The 22,682-nt window shown below is 57.8% G+C and overlaps 1 protein-coding gene across 1 annotated transcript; it reads right to left on the bottom strand.

Annotated features, from left to right (window-relative positions):
• Positions 1 to 19,478: 19,478 nt before the first annotated feature.
• Positions 19,479 to 20,758, bottom strand: BJ171DRAFT_598358 (uncharacterized protein; the record flags this gene model as incomplete). The annotated part of the gene is made up of 1 exon (XM_053114838.1): positions 19,479 to 20,758. The coding sequence occupies one exon, from the start codon at positions 20,756 to 20,758 to the stop codon at positions 19,655 to 19,657; it is 1,104 nt and encodes a 367-aa protein (XP_052967300.1). The 3' UTR covers positions 19,479 to 19,654.
• Positions 20,759 to 22,682: the final 1,924 nt, after the last annotated feature.

A 22,682-nucleotide genomic window follows, 5' to 3' on the forward strand; every position in this document is an offset into this window, starting at 1 on the left:
CGGGAAGCGGTTGGCCATATAAAAGGCGGCCTCGTACCATTTGAAAGCTTCGCCGCGGAGGAAGGAGGTGGCATAAAGGACCTTCTGGCGCTCGGGCGCAAAGAAGGCAGGATCGGCGAGGAAGACGAGGTGGCACTGGGCGAGGAAGGCCGTCGTCTCGTCGCGGGAACCTAGGAACTCCTTGGGCTTGTTCACCTGGTAGACCTGGCGGGGAGCGGCGGCGGGAGCTTGCAGATCTTGGATCTGACGATGGAGAGCAGCGTTCTGGGTCATGAGGGCGTTCATACGCTCCTCCATGCGCGCCAGGTACGCATTGAGATCTGCCGGGGGTGCAGCAGGCTCAGCCATCGGATCGACGAGGGAAAGAGAGGCGAAAGAAGAAGAAAGGCCGGGAAGCCAAGAGGGAGCGTTCAAAATGATGTTAGAGTCCAAAGGGGACTCAACGGCAAAAGAAGAAGTGAGCTCGAAGTGAGCTCAGGGAAGGCAAGGGTAGAGTCCGAAGTGGACTCGGAGAGGGAGCGAGGGAAGCAAAGATCCGTTCAAGATAAGACTAGTCTCGAAATGAGACGTGAGGAACACTCAGAGAATAAAGTAGAAGGCACTTTATTTAGTCCTATTTTGAACGCTAAGGTTCGACTACACATCGCGGGGGTCAGGCTATTTATAGACAAGTCCGGACTTGGCAGCGAAGGGCGGCCAAGGGAGGGAAAAGTGGGCGATCGAGCAGGGCGAAGGGGGCGATGCACGAACGAGGGCCGAGAAGGACCACCGAGACAGGCAGAGAACCAAAGCGAGAGAGGCGCAAGCAAAAGCGAAGCACCTGGCAGGAGAAACGTGCAAAGGCGAAGCAATGTGACTCAACGTCCAAGAAGCGGATTGGTCAAGTATAAGGTTGGGGCAAATGCATGCGAGATGAACAAGAGATCGGGGCGGTCAGGCAGGTCATGAGTCACCGGTGGGGGGACACATGACCGGCAGCCGAATTGCAACCAATCGCAGCAAGGCGCGTGCACAAACAAACCGGCGCGTGCGAAGAAGACAAAGGAAGCGGAGCAGCGCGGGAAAACGGAAGTGCGGAAGGAGCGGAAAAGACAGGCAAAAGGCGGAAAATCGGAGGGGAACTGCAAGGCTACACACAAACAAACAGAAAGGCAAAAGAATAGCCAAGTGTGCAGTCAAAGTGGAGAACAAGCAGGAGCTATCCCTAACAGTGGACTCTGGAGCAAGCTGCAACTTTGTCAGCAGACGCTTGCTCCAGGAGCTCAACATACATGCAACCAAGAAGAAGTCGCCGATGAGTGTGGCGCTTGCAGACGATCGTGTGCAGCAGTGCACACACCAAGTGGTCCTGCGAGTGGCCCTCCATCCCAAGTACCATCCTGTCCTGTTGTTCCAAGTGATCGACACCAAGTTCGATGCCATCCTCGGCATGAGCTGGCTTGCTCGTGCCGAGCCGACTCCAGTCGTCGACTGGAAAGGCCGCACTGTCCGTGTTGGCCCTGACATTGTCCTGCAGGGCATGGCCTCACCCAACATGCCACCTCTCCTCTCAGCCATGCAATTCAAGAGGCTGATCAAGAAGGACACGTCGTTCCTCTGTGTCGTGCGTGAGGTCGACGACACCGACCAAGCCGGTCCCGGTCCCCCGCCTGTGGTGACCAAGCTGCTCGACGAGTACAAGGACGTATTCCCCGACCAGTTGCCACAATGCCTGCCACCCCAACGCACCGTCGATCATCGCATCGACATCGAACCAGGCTCGTCGCCTCCGTCAAGACCGACGTACCAACTGTCGCTGACGGAGATGGACGAACTCAAGCGCCAGTTGGATGACCTCCTCGCCCATGGGTTCATCCGCCCGAGCCAGTCACCGTATGGTGCACCAGTGCTCTTTGTCAAGAAGAAAGAAGGTGATCTCAGGATGTGCGTCGACTATCGCGCACTAAACAAACAGACCATCAAGAACACCTACCCGTTGCCCAGGATCGACGAGTTGATGGATCGTCTGAGTGGAGCAAAGGTCTTTAGCAAGATAGACCTCCGCTCAGGCTACCATCAGATCCGCATCCACGAGGATGATGTCCACAAGACCGCCTTCAGGACTCGCTACGGACTGTACGAGTTCCTAGTGCTGCCGTTCGGATTGACGAACGCACCTGCCACGTTCATGCAGCTGATGAACGATGTGTTCCGCCAAGAGCTCGACAACTCTGTCATCGTGTACCTGGATGATATCCTTGTGTACAGCAAGGATGAAGCGACCCATGAAGGTCATGTCGCCCGCGTGCTGGCCAAGCTACGCGAGCACAAGTTGTATGCCAAACTGTCCAAGTGTGAGTTCTTCAAGAATCAAGTCCCGTTCCTGGGACACGTTGTCTCAGGAAGAGGAATCGAAGTCGACCCCGCCAAGGTCAAGTCTGTGGTCGAGTGGCCGCCGCTCGCATGCGTCTCTGACGTGCAGTCGTTTCTCGGTCTCGTCAACTACTACCGCCGATTCATCCCCGATCTGGCGCGCACTGCCGGTCCACTCACAGACCTACTCCGCAAAGAGTGCCCCTTCGTGTGGGACCACCCACAACGCCAAGCGTTCGAGACCCTCAAGCACGCCTTGACGAACGCTCCTGTCCTCGCTGTGTTCGACCCGAACACGGATGTCTCCGTGCACACCGACGCCTCCGACTTTGCGGTGGGAGCTGTTTTGATGCAGGAGGGAAGGCCCGTTGCCTTCGAGTCGCGCAAACTGTCCCAACACGAGATCAACTATCCCGTGCACGAGAAGGAGCAGCTTGCGATCATCTACGCGCTGCAGAAGTTCCGAGTGTACCTCCACGGTACCGCCAAGCCCTTCAAGATTGTGACGGACCACCAGTCACTGCGTTACCTCGACACCAAGAAGAACCTGAGCCGACGCCAAGCGCGATGGATGGAGTTCCTCGCCGAGTACAACTACGAGGTTGTATACCAGAAAGGCAAACTCAATGTGGTGCCTGACGCACTGTCCCGACGCCCCGACTACCAATTGGCGTCACTGTACGAGTCGACTGTCAGTGTCGACAACACGATGCTGGATGTTGTCCGAGACAACATCGCCAACGACAAACAGTTCGGAGAACTGTTCCGAAAGGTGTCTAAGCTCCCCAAGGACGACGAATCATCCGAGTACACAGTGCGTGATGGCCTGCTCCTCCTGAAGAAGGACAGCCGTGTCTGTGTGCCGGACATTCCGTCGTTGAAGACCAAGTTGCTCCAAGAGGTCCACGACTCGCCCCTCGCTGGACACTTTGGAGTCGAGAAGACATACGACCGACTGGCCAAAGTCGCATACTGGCCTGGAATGAAGCGCACCGTCGAGAAGTACATCGAGTCCTGCCATACCTGCAAGATGGTCAAGTCACGCACGACCCGAGAGCAAGGATTGCTGCAACCCCTGCCTGTTCCCGACCGCCCCTGGACCAGCATGTCCATGGATCTCATCACGCATCTACCGACGACCAAGTTGGACCACGATGCAATCGCTGTCTTTGTCGACAGGTTCAGCAAGATGGCACACTTTGTGCCGTGCCAGACGACATGCTCCGCGCCTGACCTTGCACTGCTGTTCTTCAAGCATGTGTTCAAGCACCACGGCCTCCCAAAGTCCATCGTCAGTGATCGAGACCCCCGATTCACCTCCTTGTTTTGGACAAGTCTGTTCGACCATCTCGGCACCAAGCTGAACATGTCAACCTCGCACCACCAACAAACGGATGGACAGTCCGAGCGGACGATCCGCACCCTCGAGCAATACCTGAGGACATACGCCTCGACCAGCCAAGACGACTGGGACATACAGCTGAGTCATGCAGAGTTTGCATACAACACCGCCAAGTCGAGCACAACTGGCTTGAGCCCCTTTGAGGCGCTCTACGGATTCCAGCCTGATGTTCCCACCTCCTTGACACTGACCGAGTCCACGGCTGGATTGCCTCCCAAACCAAGTGCCTTTGTCAAAGATCATCAAGTCCGACACAAGATGATCGCCGACGCGCTCACGGATGCGCAACAAGTGATGGCGAAGTACTACGACCGCCGACACCAGGATGTCTCCTTTGAAGTTGGAGACCTTGTCTACCTGGACGCCGACAACATCAAGGTCCCCGAAGCCCAGTCAAAGAAGTTGTTGCCCAAGTACCGAGGACCGTTCAAGATAGCGGCCCGACCCAGTCCCCTCAACTACCTGTTGGACTTGCCACCTGGAAGCAAGCTCCATCCTGTCTTCCATGTGTCCAAGCTGCGTCGCCACACGACCCGCAGTCCAGCACAGTTCCCCGACGCCGACGAAGGTGTCCCGGACGACGCACCACTGGAAGACGACCTCGGACAATACTATACTCAAGAATATGAAGTCGAAAGGATCGTGAGGCACAAGAAAGTGGCTGATGGGTCACTTCGGTTTTATGTCAAGTGGGTTGGTTACCCACACTCGGGCAACACATGGCAAACACTGGAGGACTTGTCCCATGCACCCGAGGAGCTGAGTAAATACGGTAAACACCTCGAGGAGCCCCAAATAAAGAGCACACGCAGGGCTCCTCGCAGGAAGCCTTCTTAAGTGTGGGAGTGTAGGAGATGGTATCTCCGACGCTGTGCTGCGCGTACTGCGCGTACTGCGCGGCGCAGTGGGTCGTGACCTGTGCTGCGCTTTGCGTTTTCACGCACCGCAGGCAGGCCACCGCAGGGTATACCTGCGGGTTGCCCCCGTTCCCCCCGTTTGTCTGGAGTTCGGTTTTATCGTGAATAAACGTAAGTGCTCCCCGAGCTCACCCGTCCGCTAGAGTAGCCTAGCACCGCCCTGTTCTGCCCCGTCCTGTCTTGTCTTGTACCCCCTCCCTCCCCGTCTTGCCCCAACGTCCCAGTAGTGGACGTTACATCATCTGTCCGGCTGGCCGCACCCAGGCCATGCTGGATATCTGCGAACGCCACAGCATCGACAACCGGTACCGCTTCTCGCCTCCCAAGTGCGAGGTGCTGTACTCGGCCTGCAACGTCGACCAGCTCTGTAGGAGATGGTATCTCCGACGCTGTGCTGCGCGTACTGCGCGTACTGCGCGGCGCAGTGGGTCGTGACCTGTGCTGCGCTTTGCGTTTTCACGCACCGCAGGCAGGCCACCGCAGGGTATACCTGCGGGTTGCCCCCGTTCCCCCCGTTTGTCTGGAGTTCGGTTTTATCGTGAATAAACGTAAGTGCTCCCCGAGCTCACCCGTCCGCTAGAGTAGCCTAGCACCGCCCTGTTCTGCCCCGTCCTGTCTTGTCTTGTACCCCCTCCCTCCCCGTCTTGCCCCAACGTCCCAGTAGTGGACGTTACATGGTAGCATCGGAAATCCTCGTCTTGTTTTCGTCCTGTTTGTCCTCTTTCTAGATCCTCAAGCTGGATCCCGCCTCTCTTGCCGACCGACTCTCCTCTCTGTCCCTGGAGCCTGCCCCTGCCATGAGCAACCCCCGCCCACTTCCGGAAGCCTTCCTCAAGACCTTCCGTGCCCCAGTGTTTACTGGGAAGAGCCGCTCCTCCTCGGTGGAGGACTGGCTGCAGCAACTCGAGGACTACCTCGATGCTGCCCAAGTCGCCCCCACCCACCACATCGTCGCCGCCAAGCTCTGCTTAAAGGACCAGGCGTACCGTTGGTACCGCCGCCAAGGGTTCGACGAGCAGAGCGAAGGTGTGTTTGACGACTTCAAGGACCGCCTCCGTCGCCGCTTCGGCAGCCCCAATGCTGAACTCATTGCCCGTGACAAGCTATACTCTCTCGTGCAGCGTGGTTCTGTGACCCGCTACATCGAGGAGTTTGAAGACCTCTCCTCCCAGATTGAGGAGCTGGGCTCTGCTGATGCGATGTACCTCTTCCAGAAGGGCCTCAAGCCCAAGATCAGAGAGTACATCGCCAGCAACCCTGATGCCCGCAAGTCCCTGGACGTGATGATGGACGTTGCCGAGAACCTCGACAACGTCCAGTACCATGGCCGCCAGTTCTACCCGCAGCTGGCAGGCGGCCATCGGTCTCATCACGTCCCAGCCCGTCCGCCTCGCCCGGCCCCGCCCGCAAGACCCATGCCTGAGCCCATGGACGTTGACGTCAACGCCATGGAGGCTCGTGGCCCTCCCCGCTCCCGGTTCCAGCAAGCTGCCACTGTCTCCCCCAAGGACAGACAGAAGCAGGAGGACCTCCGCCATGGTTCCTGCTTCTTCTGTCACCGACCGGGACACCAGGCCAAGGAGTGCCCCATGAAGTCGGGAAACGGCCGACCCTACTAGGTGGCTCTGGAGCCCTAGTAGGAGACCAACGCCGTGGATTGCTCAATGCAGTCCACGCGTCTCCAGAGGAAGTTCACCTCGCCCCCTCCCCCGAAGGAGAAACAAACCAAGTGTTGTGCGTCGTGCGAGAGGTGCATGGTGGCGCAAGCCGCCTGCCTCTCCACGAACGTGAAGAGAAAACCAAAATTGAAAACCAAAACAAAAAAGAAAATCAAGAACCCTTGAGGGACAGGACCGCCTGTGCCCTCACCCCTGTCAAGTCGTGTGTGTCGGATGCTTCCGACATGTGTCCGCAAGCCGTGGACGTCGTGTGCAATGGCGTGCTGACGCCGCAGGCCCCCGCAATGGCCGAACCCTATCCAAAATGTCCGAGTGGCCGTGATGAAGCCAACCAAGACCAAGTGTCGCCCGTTCCCCCAAGTCAAGTCATGGTGCAGGAGGCTGTGCAGGAGGACCATGAAGAGTCCCTGCTGTACCTCCCTGCCACCGTCCAAGGTCACACCGTCCGAATGATGGTGGACTCTGGAGCAAGCTGCAACTTTGTCAGCAGACGCTTGCTCCAGGAGCTCAACATACATGCAACCAAGAAGAAGTCGCCGATGAGTGTGGCGCTTGCAGACGATCGTGTGCAGCAGTGCACACACCAAGTGGTCCTGCGAGTGGCCCTCCATCCCAAGTACCATCCTGTCCTGTTGTTCCAAGTGATCGACACCAAGTTCGATGCCATCCTCGGCATGAGCTGGCTTGCTCGTGCCGAGCCGACTCCAGTCGTCGACTGGAAAGGCCGCACTGTCCGTGTTGGCCCTGACATTGTCCTGCAGGGCATGGCCTCACCCAACATGCCACCTCTCCTCTCAGCCATGCAATTCAAGAGGCTGATCAAGAAGGACACGTCGTTCCTCTGTGTCGTGCGTGAGGTCGACGACACCGACCAAGCCGGTCCCGGTCCCCCGCCTGTGGTGACCAAGCTGCTCGACGAGTACAAGGACGTATTCCCCGACCAGTTGCCACAATGCCTGCCACCCCAACGCACCGTCGATCATCGCATCGACATCGAACCAGGCTCGTTGTCAAGACTGGACAACGGGGCAAGCAGGGAAGCGCGCAAGAGTCCTAATGCAAGACTCGAACGTAGGGAGAGGAGCGGGGACTGGACTGGGACACAGAGTGTCAAGTGTGAAGCCAAAGTTTTATTCTAGATCCAAGGCTTAGGATACTAAAAATACAAAGTGGCAAGACGAAGGCAAAAGACAGAGGCTGGTCGGAGGGCTATTTATGCGAGCGCCAAGGATCGACGTTGCAGAGCGAGGGGGCAGGAGCGAAGCAGCGGCGGGGAGGGCGAAGCAGCGAGCGAAGCAGGTGGCGGCCGTGACTCGGGATCCGTGAGTCAGCGGGCGTCAGTGGCGGCGGCATGGCGGCGCCAAGGCGTCAGGCGGCGTCGAGGCGGCGTCGTGGGCGTAACCCACGACCAACAGCAAGGAAGCGGGAACGGAACACAGACAGCGCGCGTGCTGGCGGGAAGACAACAAGGCAGCACAGCGCGGGAAACAAACAAACAGAAGGAAGGGAAAGCGCTAAGGCAGGCAAACAGAAAGGAAAGGGCAAAGGCAAAGGAAGGAAGAGGGCAAAGGCAGAGGGTGTTCATGACACTACCCCCCTCTCAAGGCCCGAGCTCCGAGAGGGCCAGGCTTCGAGGGATGAGAGGAGTGGTAGGCTGCGACAGGCTCCGGACAATGTGCAAGATTGCTGGCGGGCTCCCAGGTGCAATCCATCACCGTGTAGCCACGCCAGTGCACAAGATACTGGAGCTTACCTCGGAACAGCCTGGAGTCCAGGATCTGTTCGACTTCCCATTCGTCGTGGCCGTCGACTTGGATGGGTGGAGGGGGCGGGATGATTCGACCTGGGATCTTGTCATCGGCGGCAGGCTCGAGGAGGGAGACGTGGAACACCGGATGGATGCGCATGGACGAGGGCAAGTCCAACTTGAAAGCGCGGGAACCGACTTGAGCGACGATCTTGAACGGCCCAAGCTTGGTGTGGTCGAGCTTGGCCGTGGGTCGCTGGGTCTTGATGTTCTTGGCGGAGAGCCAAACTCGGTCTCCAATCTTGAACGGAGGGGAAGGGGAGTGGCCGGGGTCGTAGAACTTGGCTTGGGAGTCCTGGGCAAGGGCGATGTTGAACTTGAGTTCATCGTGGAGGGAGTGAATGGCTCGGGCTTGATCGTCGGCGACGGAGGCATTCTTGGTGGTGCGGGGAAGGGCGACGGAAAAACGAGGGTGGTAGCCGGTGTAGGCAAAGAAGGGGGAGCAGCCGAGGGTTGCTTGAGAGGTGTTGTTGTAGGTGAACTCGGCGTGAGGGAGAAGCTGGGCCCAGTCGTCTTGCTGGAAGTTGATGAAGCAGCGGAGGTACTGCTCGAGGATGGCGTTGACCCGCTCGGTCTGGCCGTCGGTCTGCGGATGGAACGCAGTCGACATCTTGTGCTTGATCTTGAGGCGGGTCAGGACGGCTTGGAAGAACTTGGAGGCAAAGGTAGATCCTCGGTCTGAGACGATATCGTCTGGAAGACCGTGCTTGGTGAAGACGTGCTCGACAAACATCCGAGCAGTGTCCTCGGCGTTGGCCTCGTTGCTTGACGGGACGAAGTGGGCCATCTTGGTGAAGCGGTCGACAAACACACAGATGGCTGTGTGTCCAGAGGACTCGGGAAGCTGGGTGATGAAGTCGACGGAGACAGAAGACCAAGGGCGATCGGGAACAGGGAGCGAGGCAAGGAGTCCGTAGGGCTTGTGACGGGAGTGCTTGTTCCGCTGGCAGGTGTCGCATCCGGAGACATACTCCTTGATGTAGCGACGCATGGTCGGCCAGTGGAAGGTCCGGGAGACGAGCTCGAAGGTCTTGGCGACGCCGAAGTGGCCGGCGGTCGGCGAGTCGTGGCACTCGACGAGAATCTTGCGCTTGAGCTCGGGAACATCGGGGACGCAGACGAGACCTTCAAAGAGCAGAAGGTCGTTGTCGACGGAGTAGCCGGGACAGGAGGCAGGGTTCTTGAGGACTTGGGACAGGATCGGACCAAAGGTAGAGTCCTTCTTGAGGTTTGACTTGATGAGGGCGGCGATATCCTCGGACTCGGGGGCAACGGGAACAGCTCGGAGGGCGGAAACGAAGAGTTTTGGTGGCAGCAGGGTCTGGGTGTTCGGGGAGCTACGAGAGTCACCCCCCTCCTTAGGGAACTTGTCCTTGCGGGAGAGGGCGTCGGCGGCATTGTTGAGGGTTCCGGGTCGATACCTGATGACGAAGTTGTAATCGCCAAGGATCTCGGACCAACGGACTTGGCGACGGCTGAGGTTGCGGGAGGTCTGGAAGTATTCGAGGTTCTTGTGGTCGGTGACGACCTCGGTGGCTTGGGAGGAGAACTCGAGGTAGTGTCTCCATTGCTTGAAGGCTGCGACGATGGCGAGAAGTTCCTTATCATAGATTTGATAATTCATTTCCGCATCGAGCAGCTTCCGGGAGTAGAAAGCCACGGGGTGCAGGAGGCCTTCGTCGTCGCGCTGACTGAGAACAGCGCCAAGAGCATAGTCAGATGCGTCGGCTTCGATGACGCACTGACGCTCGGGGTCGAAGTGGCGGAGGACAGGACCGGTGCTCAGGCATTCCTTAAGCTTCAGGAATGACGTTTGAGCCGAGGGAGACCAGGAGAACTTGATGTCCTTCTTCAGGAGGTCCGTCAGCGGGGTGGCGATCTTGGAGTAGTCCTTGACGAACCGACGGTAGAAGTTCGCCAGGCCGAGGAAGACTTGGATGTCGTGGGCAGATCGGGGGATCTCCCACTCCTGGATGGCCTTGACCTTGTCGGGATCCATGGAGATTCCATCGGGCGAGATGATGAACCCGAGGAAGGCGACGGAGGACTGGTCGAACTCACACTTTTCAAGCTTGAGTGAGAGTCCGGCGTCTTGGAGCTTGGTCAGGACTTTCTTGACATGAGCCTCGTGCTCGGCAGGATCGGAGGAGTAGATGAGGATGTCGTCCAGGTAGACGACCACGAACTGGTCAAGGTATTCTCGGAGGACATCGTTGACGAAGGCTTGGAACGAGGCAGGAGCGTTGGTCAAGCCGAACGGCATGACGTTGTACTCGAAATGGCCGTAGCGGCAGCGGAAGGCCGTCTTCCACTCTTCACCTTCAGCGATGCGCAAAAGGTTGTATGCGCCTCGCATGTCGAGCTTGGTGAAGATCTTGGCCTTGCCGAGGTTGTCGAACGTCTCGGCAATCAGAGGAAGGGGACAGCGGTTCGGCACGGTGATCTTGTTCAGGGCCCGGTAGTCGACGCAGAGACGGAGGGAGCCATCCTTCTTCTTGACGAACAGGACTGGGGCACCGGCAGGGGACTCGGAACGGCGGATGAAACCCTTGGAGAGGTTCTCTTGGATGTAGGTGTGGAGGGCGTCCATCTCCGGCTTGGAGAGGTTGTAGACGGGCCCAAACGACGGAGACGCACCTTCGACCAACGGGATCGTGTGGTCGTAAGGGCGGTGCTGGGGGAGCTTGTCGGCCTCGGACTTGGAAAACACCTTGGCAAAGGACGAGTACTTGGAGGGGACAGAGGGCTCGGCCTTGGGCTTGGCTCCAGCGTCGACGGAGCAGAGGGACAGGACTCGGGCAGCATCCAAGAGGAACACTTCCAGGCCTTCCTTCTGGACGGCGTGCTGGAAGGGGATGCTGCCGATCAGGCTGACGCTGGGCAGGGACTGGGTCTTGGTCTTGGTCTTTGGGACGGCAGGAGGCAAGGCAGGACTGGGCTTGGGCACGGCAGGAGGCAAGGCAGGGAGGATCTCGGGCTCGGCTGGGGACTCGGCTGGGGACTTGGCAGGAACAATCTTGGACTCGGGCAGGGACACGGCAGGCTCGGCGGGGACCTCAGCAGGGGACTCGGCAGGGCTGGACCTAGAGGACTGTGGCTCGGGAGAGAACGGGGAGGCCAAACTGTGGATAGAGGTGCAAGGCAAGAAAATAGAGTCATGGTGCCAGTCAAAGTAGGGTTTGTGTTTCTTGATCCAATCCATACCCAAGATGATCGGGTATGAAGCCAAGGGAATCAGCGCGAACGAGATTTGTTCATAGTGGCTGATGCCTGTGATCATAGAAACACAAACTCCAAGACTAGACTCCATCGAAGAACCATCGGCAAGAGTGATGACGAAAGAAGTTTCAAAGGTGGGGAGAGCGTGGGTTGCGGCGAATCCAGTGTCCATAAACGAAGTAACCGCGCCGGTATCGATCATGGCGGTTGCCCGTATGGACTCTGGACCGCACAGCAGAGTCACAGCGAGGGAGGGCTGACGTTGGATGTCAGGCTCGGGAGGCGAAGACGAAGAAGCAAGAGCGGTGGAAACGGTGGCAATGGTGACGGGGGCAAGATGGCAAAAGGCAGAAGAGTGATTTACCGTGGAGACATTTACAGGAGGAAGATTTATGACATGATTGACGCCTAGGAAAGCTCCTCCGACCTTTTCTAGGCAGAGAAGTTTTCCTGGTCGTCAAGTTTATTCACATCAACGACAGCCAAAGAAGCATCGATGGCAGCCAAGCGGGAGGATGCCTTATTGGGGCAGCGAGGGGCAATGTGCCCTTCCTGCTTGCAATAAAAGCAACGATTAGCAGCACGGAGGGCGGCCTTGTCCTCGGCGGTCAGCCTGCGAGCGGAAGCCTGGCTGAGGTCCATGGGCTGGGGAACGTTGAAGGCTTGAGCGGGGCGAGGAGGAGGAGCAGGAGCGAAGGGACGAGGAGCCGGACGGAAAGGGAGAGGAGCCGGACGAGCAGGAGCAGGAGCAGGAGCGGAGCGGTGGTTGGGACGGCGGGAGCGTTGGTCCTCCTGGCGGTTGTCGATGGCGATCGCCGCTTGCATGAGATCTTCGAGGTTGTCGAAGGAGCGGCGGGAGAGTTCATCTTGAACCGAGGGCTTGAGTCCACTCTCGAAGTGGAACATGAGAGGGTCTTGGGACCAAGTGACGAGGTGGACGGCTTGGCGGCGGTACTCGGCGGCATAGGCGGCGGCGGAGGTGACTTGGTAAAGCCTGACCATCTCGCGAGCAGCGGCGATGGTGGGCTGGACCTGGCCAAAGGCAGCACGGAGCCACTCGGAGAAACCGGCAAAGTCACGGATGGCAGGGGGAGAGCACTCGGGGTCTCTCTCCAACTGATCGATGTACGGCTGCATGTAGTCTGCAGCAGTACCATCGAGATAGGATAAGGCGTAAAACACCTTATCCCTTTCAGTCTGGAAGAGGGGAGGGTTGGACACGAAGGCCAGTCTGCAATGCGAGAGGAAGGCATTGCAGCGGCTCGGGTCCTTACCAGAGAAGCGGTCGGGAGGACCTATCTGCCTGGTGGCAGAGTTGCGACCAGCAGAGTGATCCTCGGGGTCTTGGGCAGGATCATCGACGTCGTCAGGTACGCCGAAGTAGGGGCGACCTGCGCGACGGATCGGAGCGGGAGCAGGAACTGGAGGAGGTAGCTGGGCCTGGTAGCTGCGGAGGGCCTCCTGGACACTGGCGGCGACAACTTGGCGGACATCCTCTTCACGGCGAGCCAGGACCTGGTCCATACGATCGGTGATGCGGTTGAGCGCATCATCCTGATCGTGGAGGAACTTGGAAAAGTCCTGGAGAGAACGGGCGTTCTCGGCGGACTGGATAATGACCGCACGGATGGCCTGGAGCTCGGGCTCGGAAAGGCCAGAAGGGGAAGCCATTGGTAAAAGAGATAGCGAAGGGAACGGGGACAAAAGCTGGGCAAGTGGGGGGTTGTTGAAGGTCTTGCCAAGTGTCAAGACTGGACAACGGGGCAAGCAGGGAAGCGCGCAAGAGTCCTAATGCAAGACTCGAACGTAGGGAGAGGAGCGGGGACTGGACTGGGACACAGAGTGTCAAGTGTGAAGCCAAAGTTTTATTCTAGATCCAAGGCTTAGGATACTAAAAATACAAAGTGGCAAGACGAAGGCAAAAGACAGAGGCTGGTCGGAGGGCTATTTATGCGAGCGCCAAGGATCGACGTTGCAGAGCGAGGGGGCAGGAGCGAAGCAGCGGCGGGGAGGGCGAAGCAGCGAGCGAAGCAGGTGGCGGCCGTGACTCGGGATCCGTGAGTCAGCGGGCGTCAGTGGCGGCGGCATGGCGGCGCCAAGGCGTCAGGCGGCGTCGAGGCGGCGTCGTGGGCGTAACCCACGACCAACAGCAAGGAAGCGGGAACGGAACACAGACAGCGCGCGTGCTGGCGGGAAGACAACAAGGCAGCACAGCGCGGGAAACAAACAAACAGAAGGAAGGGAAAGCGCTAAGGCAGGCAAACAGAAAGGAAAGGGCAAAGGCAAAGGAAGGAAGAGGGCAAAGGCAGAGGGTGTTCATGACACTCGTCGCCTCCGTCAAGACCGACGTACCAACTGTCGCTGACGGAGATGGACGAACTCAAGCGCCAGTTGGATGACCTCCTCGCCCATGGGTTCATCCGCCCGAGCCAGTCACCGTATGGTGCACCAGTGCTCTTTGTCAAGAAGAAAGAAGGTGATCTCAGGATGTGCGTCGACTATCGCGCACTAAACAAACAGACCATCAAGAACACCTACCCGTTGCCCAGGATCGACGAGTTGATGGATCGTCTGAGTGGAGCAAAGGTCTTTAGCAAGATAGACCTCCGCTCAGGCTACCATCAGATCCGCATCCACGAGGATGATGTCCACAAGACCGCCTTCAGGACTCGCTACGGACTGTACGAGTTCCTAGTGCTGCCGTTCGGATTGACGAACGCACCTGCCACGTTCATGCAGCTGATGAACGATGTGTTCCGCCAAGAGCTCGACAACTCTGTCATCGTGTACCTGGATGATATCCTTGTGTACAGCAAGGATGAAGCGACCCATGAAGGTCATGTCGCCCGCGTGCTGGCCAAGCTACGCGAGCACAAGTTGTATGCCAAACTGTCCAAGTGTGAGTTCTTCAAGAATCAAGTCCCGTTCCTGGGACACGTTGTCTCAGGAAGAGGAATCGAAGTCGACCCCGCCAAGGTCAAGTCTGTGGTCGAGTGGCCGCCGCTCGCATGCGTCTCTGACGTGCAGTCGTTTCTCGGTCTCGTCAACTACTACCGCCGATTCATCCCCGATCTGGCGCGCACTGCCGGTCCACTCACAGACCTACTCCGCAAAGAGTGCCCCTTCGTGTGGGACCACCCACAACGCCAAGCGTTCGAGACCCTCAAGCACGCCTTGACGAACGCTCCTGTCCTCGCTGTGTTCGACCCGAACACGGATGTCTCCGTGCACACCGACGCCTCCGACTTTGCGGTGGGAGCTGTTTTGATGCAGGAGGGAAGGCCCGTTGCCTTCGAGTCGCGCAAACTGTCCCAACACGAGATCAACTATCCCGTGCACGAGAAGGAGCAGCTTGCGATCATCTACGCGCTGCAGAAGTTCCGAGTGTACCTCCACGGTACCGCCAAGCCCTTCAAGATTGTGACGGACCACCAGTCACTGCGTTACCTCGACACCAAGAAGAACCTGAGCCGACGCCAAGCGCGATGGATGGAGTTCCTCGCCGAGTACAACTACGAGGTTGTATACCAGAAAGGCAAACTCAATGTGGTGCCTGACGCACTGTCCCGACGCCCCGACTACCAATTGGCGTCACTGTACGAGTCGACTGTCAGTGTCGACAACACGATGCTGGATGTTGTCCGAGACAACATCGCCAACGACAAACAGTTCGGAGAACTGTTCCGAAAGGTGTCTAAGCTCCCCAAGGACGACGAATCATCCGAGTACACAGTGCGTGATGGCCTGCTCCTCCTGAAGAAGGACAGCCGTGTCTGTGTGCCGGACATTCCGTCGTTGAAGACCAAGTTGCTCCAAGAGGTCCACGACTCGCCCCTCGCTGGACACTTTGGAGTCGAGAAGACATACGACCGACTGGCCAAAGTCGCATACTGGCCTGGAATGAAGCGCACCGTCGAGAAGTACATCGAGTCCTGCCATACCTGCAAGATGGTCAAGTCACGCACGACCCGAGAGCAAGGATTGCTGCAACCCCTGCCTGTTCCCGACCGCCCCTGGACCAGCATGTCCATGGATCTCATCACGCATCTACCGACGACCAAGTTGGACCACGATGCAATCGCTGTCTTTGTCGACAGGTTCAGCAAGATGGCACACTTTGTGCCGTGCCAGACGACATGCTCCGCGCCTGACCTTGCACTGCTGTTCTTCAAGCATGTGTTCAAGCACCACGGCCTCCCAAAGTCCATCGTCAGTGATCGAGACCCCCGATTCACCTCCTTGTTTTGGACAAGTCTGTTCGACCATCTCGGCACCAAGCTGAACATGTCAACCTCGCACCACCAACAAACGGATGGACAGTCCGAGCGGACGATCCGCACCCTCGAGCAATACCTGAGGACATACGCCTCGACCAGCCAAGACGACTGGGACATACAGCTGAGTCATGCAGAGTTTGCATACAACACCGCCAAGTCGAGCACAACTGGCTTGAGCCCCTTTGAGGCGCTCTACGGATTCCAGCCTGATGTTCCCACCTCCTTGACACTGACCGAGTCCACGGCTGGATTGCCTCCCAAACCAAGTGCCTTTGTCAAAGATCATCAAGTCCGACACAAGATGATCGCCGACGCGCTCACGGATGCGCAACAAGTGATGGCGAAGTACTACGACCGCCGACACCAGGATGTCTCCTTTGAAGTTGGAGACCTTGTCTACCTGGACGCCGACAACATCAAGGTCCCCGAAGCCCAGTCAAAGAAGTTGTTGCCCAAGTACCGAGGACCGTTCAAGATAGCGGCCCGACCCAGTCCCCTCAACTACCTGTTGGACTTGCCACCTGGAAGCAAGCTCCATCCTGTCTTCCATGTGTCCAAGCTGCGTCGCCACACGACCCGCAGTCCAGCACAGTTCCCCGACGCCGACGAAGGTGTCCCGGACGACGCACCACTGGAAGACGACCTCGGACAATACTATACTCAAGAATATGAAGTCGAAAGGATCGTGAGGCACAAGAAAGTGGCTGATGGGTCACTTCGGTTTTATGTCAAGTGGGTTGGTTACCCACACTCGGGCAACACATGGCAAACACTGGAGGACTTGTCCCATGCACCCGAGGAGCTGAGTAAATACGGTAAACACCTCGAGGAGCCCCAAATAAAGAGCACACGCAGGGCTCCTCGCAGGAAGCCTTCTTAAGTGTGGGAGTGTAGGAGATGGTATCTCCGACGCTGTGCTGCGCGTACTGCGCGTACTGCGCGGCGCAGTGGGTCGTGACCTGTGCTGCGCTTTGCGTTTTCACGCACCGCAGGCAGGCCACCGCAGGGTATACCTGCGGGTTGCCCCCGTTCCCCCCGTTTGTCTGGAGTTCGGTTTTATCGTGAATAAACGTAAGTGCTCCCCGAGCTCACCCGTCCGCTAGAGTAGCCTAGCACCGCCCTGTTCTGCCCCGTCCTGTCTTGTCTTGTACCCCCTCCCTCCCCGTCTTGCCCCAACGTCCCAGTAGTGGACGTTACAAGCTCCATCCCGCCAAGCTGTACGGCACCGAGCTGCCCAAGGTCCTCCAGTTCCGCTACCTCGGTGTCATGGTCGACATTGACGGATTCCGCCCGGACCTCCAGTTCGACAAGCTCCTCCGCAAGGTCCACATGGTCACCGACACCGTGGTTGGACTCGGCATCACCCTCGGCAAGGTCTCGGCCAAGACCATCACCCAGGTCTACAAGACCTTTGTGCGGCCGACCCTCGAATACGGGATGGCCATGGACATCCCGGACCCGGCTCTGCGCGACCGCCTCGACGACGCACAGATGACGGCCCTCCGCACCATGTTCCGCGTCGGCCCCGGCACTCCCATCGGTGCCATGCACCTCAACTGCGGCCTTCCCAAGATGTCCGTCCGTGTCAAGATGCTGGCCCTCCAGAACTGGGCCCGCTGGGACGACCAAGTCTCTGACGGCGACAAGATGCTGTCGATGATCCTGCGCAACAAGATCATTGCGCCGTACCACCCCGACCAGTTCCTCGGCCAAGGAGTCCGAGCCGATCCGCACTGGGCCATGGTGGTCCGCCGACAAGAGGCCGACCACTCCCTCACGGCCACGGAGATCTACCGAGGCAAGACCCGACACCAGCCGCCGCCGCCCGGACCGCCCCGACCCCAGCCCGTCCCGATCAAGACCCTCATCTTCGAGGACCACATGAAGAACGGCTTCGACCGCTCCAAGCAACTCACCGCCGCCTGCACCCCGTCGACCAAGATGTCGGGACTCTGGGAGGCTCGCGGGTACCAAGGATCCATGGTCATGCTCATGTTCATGGTCCGATGGCGACTCGGTGCTCTCCCAGGCCACTTCAGGTTTGGATACCGCAAGTGCAAGAACCTGGCTCGACACGGATCCGGGATCGACTTGACCAGGACCCACGCACAGCAATGTGTGGATCCGCATCAAGTCCTGGTCCGCAAGGTCGCAGCCCTCAAGACGGCCCACCCGACTTGGGTGGAAAGTGGTATAGCCGGAGTGGGACCAGTGGACAAGCTGCTGGACCTGCTCTCTTTCGATCGCACTCCCCCTCGCACTCGCACCCCTCCCGCACTTGGATCGCTTGCTGCTCATGTACCCGCTCCCCGCACTGCCTTCCGAGCATTCGCACTTGGTGCACACCCAGTACCAGCACCCACTCCCACAACCAGTGTAGTCCCACCCTTGCAGTCTCTCCCTGCACCCTCATCACAGCGTAGTATAGTGCCAGCACTTGTCACTCCACCACCCCGACCTCCCGTCGATCCTGCTATTCCCTTGTGGGAACTGCTTGAAAATGTGTTCACCCGCTTGGTCTCAGACCTTGTGGGCAGCTGAGGCAGCACTAGGCTGCAACAGGAGTAAATAGGCTTGCCTGTGTACTCAACGTGCCGGGGTACCAACCTGTTGGACCTGATGGCTTGTCTTCTTAAATAAAGTTGACTATAGTAACAAAAAAAAAAAGCAACAGCAGCACACTGGTGTGGGAACCCAAACACCAGGGAGAGAGAGACATGGCAATAACAATAATAATCACTCGGTGGGGAAGCGAGGGGAGAGACCGGGGCTTTTGATCGCATCAATAGTCTCGGATACAGATGATGACACTGGCATCAGTGATGCTGATGTAGACGACGACTTTGATGATCGAGATCGGCTCTGGAGCTCCCTACCGGGAGTGATTGCTCGGATGGGGAGGCTCAGACTGACTGGTCCCGAAGTGGACTCGGACCTTGGCTCTGAAGTCAGCTCAGTGTCAGACTACGACATTGACTTTGACTTCTTGGTAAGAACCGACCCAACGCCGAGACCAATCTGGGACGAGCTTGACGAACTGTCTCTCGATAGTGGAGGACACTACTGCTGGGACACTGACCAGAGTTTGGACTTAGTATCCCACTCCGATCATAGTGGGGACCTAGTGCCTCACTCTGACCTTGGTGGGGACTTAGTACCTCACTCCGACCAGAGTGTGGACTTAGTGCCCCACCACCCCGAACCGAGCTCAGACCTTGCCTCGGGGTCGAACTGGGGAGGAACCTCAGAGTCAGTCTCAGAGTCTGGCTCAGAGTACTTCCCTGATGGTAACGAAGACAATGGAGACCGAAACCGGGCCAGGAAGACGAATAGAAACATAGTCTCTGGCCTCGAAACCATAGAGGTTCCCACGCCCTCCCAAGGACGAAGTACTGACCCGATCCCAGAGTCCGACGATGACTTGGGTCTGGGGCAGACCCCAGGATACGAGATAAATCCCGAGTACCCCTCCCACAGACAAACTCACACTCCTTTGAGGGCAAGTCAAGACCCAACACCGCACAGCAAACCCTGGAGTGGGTTCGAGTTGATACTAGAGAGGGACTTGGAGAAACCAGCCCCCGACATCCCGGAGCGGGACTTGGAGACATGCGACTCCCTCTGGGAGCTATTAGAAGAAGTGTTCACCCGCATGGCTCGCCGTGTGGGCTGGAGAGTCGGCGAAGGCCGCAACAGGGGTGTATGAGCGAGCTTGGTCACCCACTGCCGGGTATCCTGCGATACTGATGGCATGTTGAATATTCCTGAATATACAACTATCAAAACAAAAAAAAAAAAACATGGCATTTTGGTTGGCATGTATTCAGTTCATTTTTCAAGGACTAAAGTATTTTAAGGCATCAATAGAGTAAGGTAATTCTACACCAGATTCCGCGCAGGGCCGGTATCGCCTGCGCAGACTATATCATAGAGTGTCCGAGTTGAGGTAAGGTGTATACTGTCATAGGGATATTGAAGGGGAGGGGAGGAGGTCTTGGGAATCAGACCTGAGGAGTTTCGGTCGCGAAGGAAGCAGGAGCGGTGGGGAAAGAGGCAGAGGCCGAGGCAGTCGTAGAGGCAGGGGCGGAGGCGGTCGTAGAGGTGATCTTCGTGGCAGAGTCGGTGTTGCGACCGGGGTGTCCGCCACCGTTGTCGCTGGTGCTTGTCGAGGGCTGACCACCGCCGCCGTTGTTGCTGGGAGAGGGTGTAGTGAACACGGTAGTGGTGGTAGTGGTGGTGGTGGTGGTAGTGGACGAGCGGTGGGGGTGGTCGGCAGTGGTTGTGGTGACGGTAGAGGTCGAGGAGGCCTCGGTAGTGGCATCTGAGCTGGCCGATGTGCGGTGGCGATGGTCAGTAGTGGTGGTCGAGGTCTCAGTCAAAGTGGAAGTGGAGGGGGTGGCCGAGTCGGAAGGAACTTCGCTCCAAGTGCGGGTGCGAGAAGGGCGATGGTCGGTGGTGGTGGTGGCCTGGCCAGCGGAGGTGTCAGAAACAGCGCCAGAGGCAGAGATGTGTCTGCTGGTGATGACATTGACGGAGGAGGACGAGGAGGGCACGACGACGGGCGAGGTGGTGTGGGCCTTGGAGCTGGAGGCAGAAGACTGGGTGGGAACAGGGCCAACAGTCACCGCAGAGGTGGGAACGACAGCTCCGGAAGTCGCGGCAGTGGAGGAGGCGCCAGAGGAAGAAATGACAGCAGTGAACTCAGAGGGGCCAGTCGAGGAAGCGGAATGGGGAGCAACAGAGCTAGCAGCAGTGAGGGTGTTGGCAGAGGCAGAGGCAGCGGAAGTCACAACAGGAGGCACTGAGGCGGTCACGGTGGAAGGCACCGCACTCGATCCATAGACAGGGGTAGAGAGTGGCACGGCGCTGGATCCGTAGACAGGGGTCGAAGTCGCGGTGGCAGGGGTGGTGGTCTTGCGGCATTTGCTCTTGGTCGTGGCGGGGGACGAAGCAATCAAGGTCGCAGTGGCCGTGGCTGAGATGGTCGAGCTAGACAAGCTGGGAGTGACCGATGAGACGGCGACGCTGGAGCTGCCTGCTTGTTGGCAGATGCACTGCCTCACGGCGCTGTTCAAAGTGGTTCGAAACACATCGTGGGGAGCCATGCACATCAACTGCAGGCTCATCTCAATGTCGGGCCGCCTCAAACAGCTGGCGATCCAATACCGGGCTGTCTGGGAGGATCGGAAAGACCAGGACGACAAGATGGTCTCGCTGGTGCTCCGATTCACTCGCGCAGACCCAGAGCGCAAGTCCATATTCCTGGGAGCAACCATCTACGAGGACGACTACTGGAAGCGCCTCGAACAAGTCAAGACCCGGCGTCCCCTGTGGCCGATGAGGTGGCTCTTCGCGGAAGGAACGGTTGAAGAACCTGGCTCACCTCTGAGAATGGCGATGCACCTCGAAGACGCCCGCAGTTTCGACCGGAAGAAAGAGCTGACGGCGGCCTGCTCGCCCCTGACGACCATGTCGGGCCTGTGGGCTGCCAAGAAATCCAAAATGGACCGATGGCTGCACTGCATCGCGGCCCGATGGAGACTCGGAAGCTTCCCTGGCCACCCGAAAGGCGGGAGGAGACACTGCAAGCAGTGCACGACAGACCCAAATGACCCGGTGATCCTCGACAGAACACATGCTCAGGAATGTGCTGACCCAGACGGAAGCCTCCACGAGGTGGTCCGAGAGTACAAAGCCCGACACCCAGAGTGGGAGGAACCGACTCACGATAGTGTGGGGCCGATAGACAAGATCCTCGACTTCCTCAGCCATGTTGGGTACGACAGAAGTGAGAGGATGGTGCGTTTCGTGAGAACTGACACAGATGTAGATGCTCTGTGGGGTACGATCTCACAAATCTTCGTGAAGCTGACAAAGGACCTGGCTGGGTGGGCAGCACCTACCCATAGAAGATAGCACAGGGGAGGAGGCCTGTAGCCACCTTCCAGATAGCCCAGGGGAGGAGGCGTATAGCCACCTTCCAGAACGACACTTTGCCGAGTATCTGTGATGCCGAGGGCAGGCGCACACAAATAAAAGTGCGCTATTGAAACAAAAAAAATAAAAGCTACAGCCAATCTTGATTTCAAAGCCACCATGAGCAGCGCTTTATTCAACTTTCAATACATCCAATCGTCGAATCAACGCACATGAACAACATGAATCGCTGAGTGACCGAGAGAACAGTCGAGTTTCTCAGTGACGCAACAGCGAGTCACTTGATATCCGACCGTCAATCCTCCCTGTATGTATTTGGAATGAGATTCAATCTCACGTCAACCCTTCGTCTCAGGGAGCCTGCTGCGACCTTCCATGGCACTATGACCATTCTCCCTCAGTCGCAAATGAGGCAGTATTACCAGATTTGAAGCGACCGCCGCTGGATATCGCTGGAAATAGTCGGGTCTCATTTCAATTTGAGCTGGCTGTAGTCACCGCGACCGAGGTACTCCGCAAGTTGGGCTGTGAGGGGATGTGTTAGTATCAATTCATTGATATAGTCCATCAACATAAAAACTCACCCGAATGATGACAGGTTGGGAATTGACCATTATAAGGGATTCTGATATAATTTTCCGGTGATCCCAGTTGTGAAGTGAACTTGGTACTTTGAACAGCTGACCTCCATGTCGAATCCACTGGAGCGGAATACTTGTTGCTCCCCGGTTTCGGAGGATTGTTGCCTGGCCTTCCAGCATCCAATCGCTTGATGTTACAGGAGTTGGGGCAACTGCAAAGCTCTCACTACTCTGGTTCGAGGGTAAAAACTCGTCCAAGTGTCGAGTCCATATAATCTCTCGACCATCCCAATCCCGGGAAATGATCGTGTTGCTGTCTGTGGTGATTTCCAAAGAAGTGATGGGCCATATATGTCCTCCGAGGGATTGAACCAGACGACCTGTTGTTGCGTCCCACACGTTGACCGTTCTATCACTGGATCCTGAAGCGATCCAACGGCCATCTGGGGATGCGGCAACGGCTTCGACGGAGCCCGTATGTCCCACGCGTGTGTACGCTGTCGGACTCTTC

This window comes from Polychytrium aggregatum (assembly GCF_025602895.1).
Source record: "Polychytrium aggregatum strain JEL109 chromosome Unknown BJ171scaffold_15, whole genome shotgun sequence".
NCBI lineage: Eukaryota > Fungi > Chytridiomycota > Chytridiomycetes > Polychytriales > Polychytrium > Polychytrium aggregatum.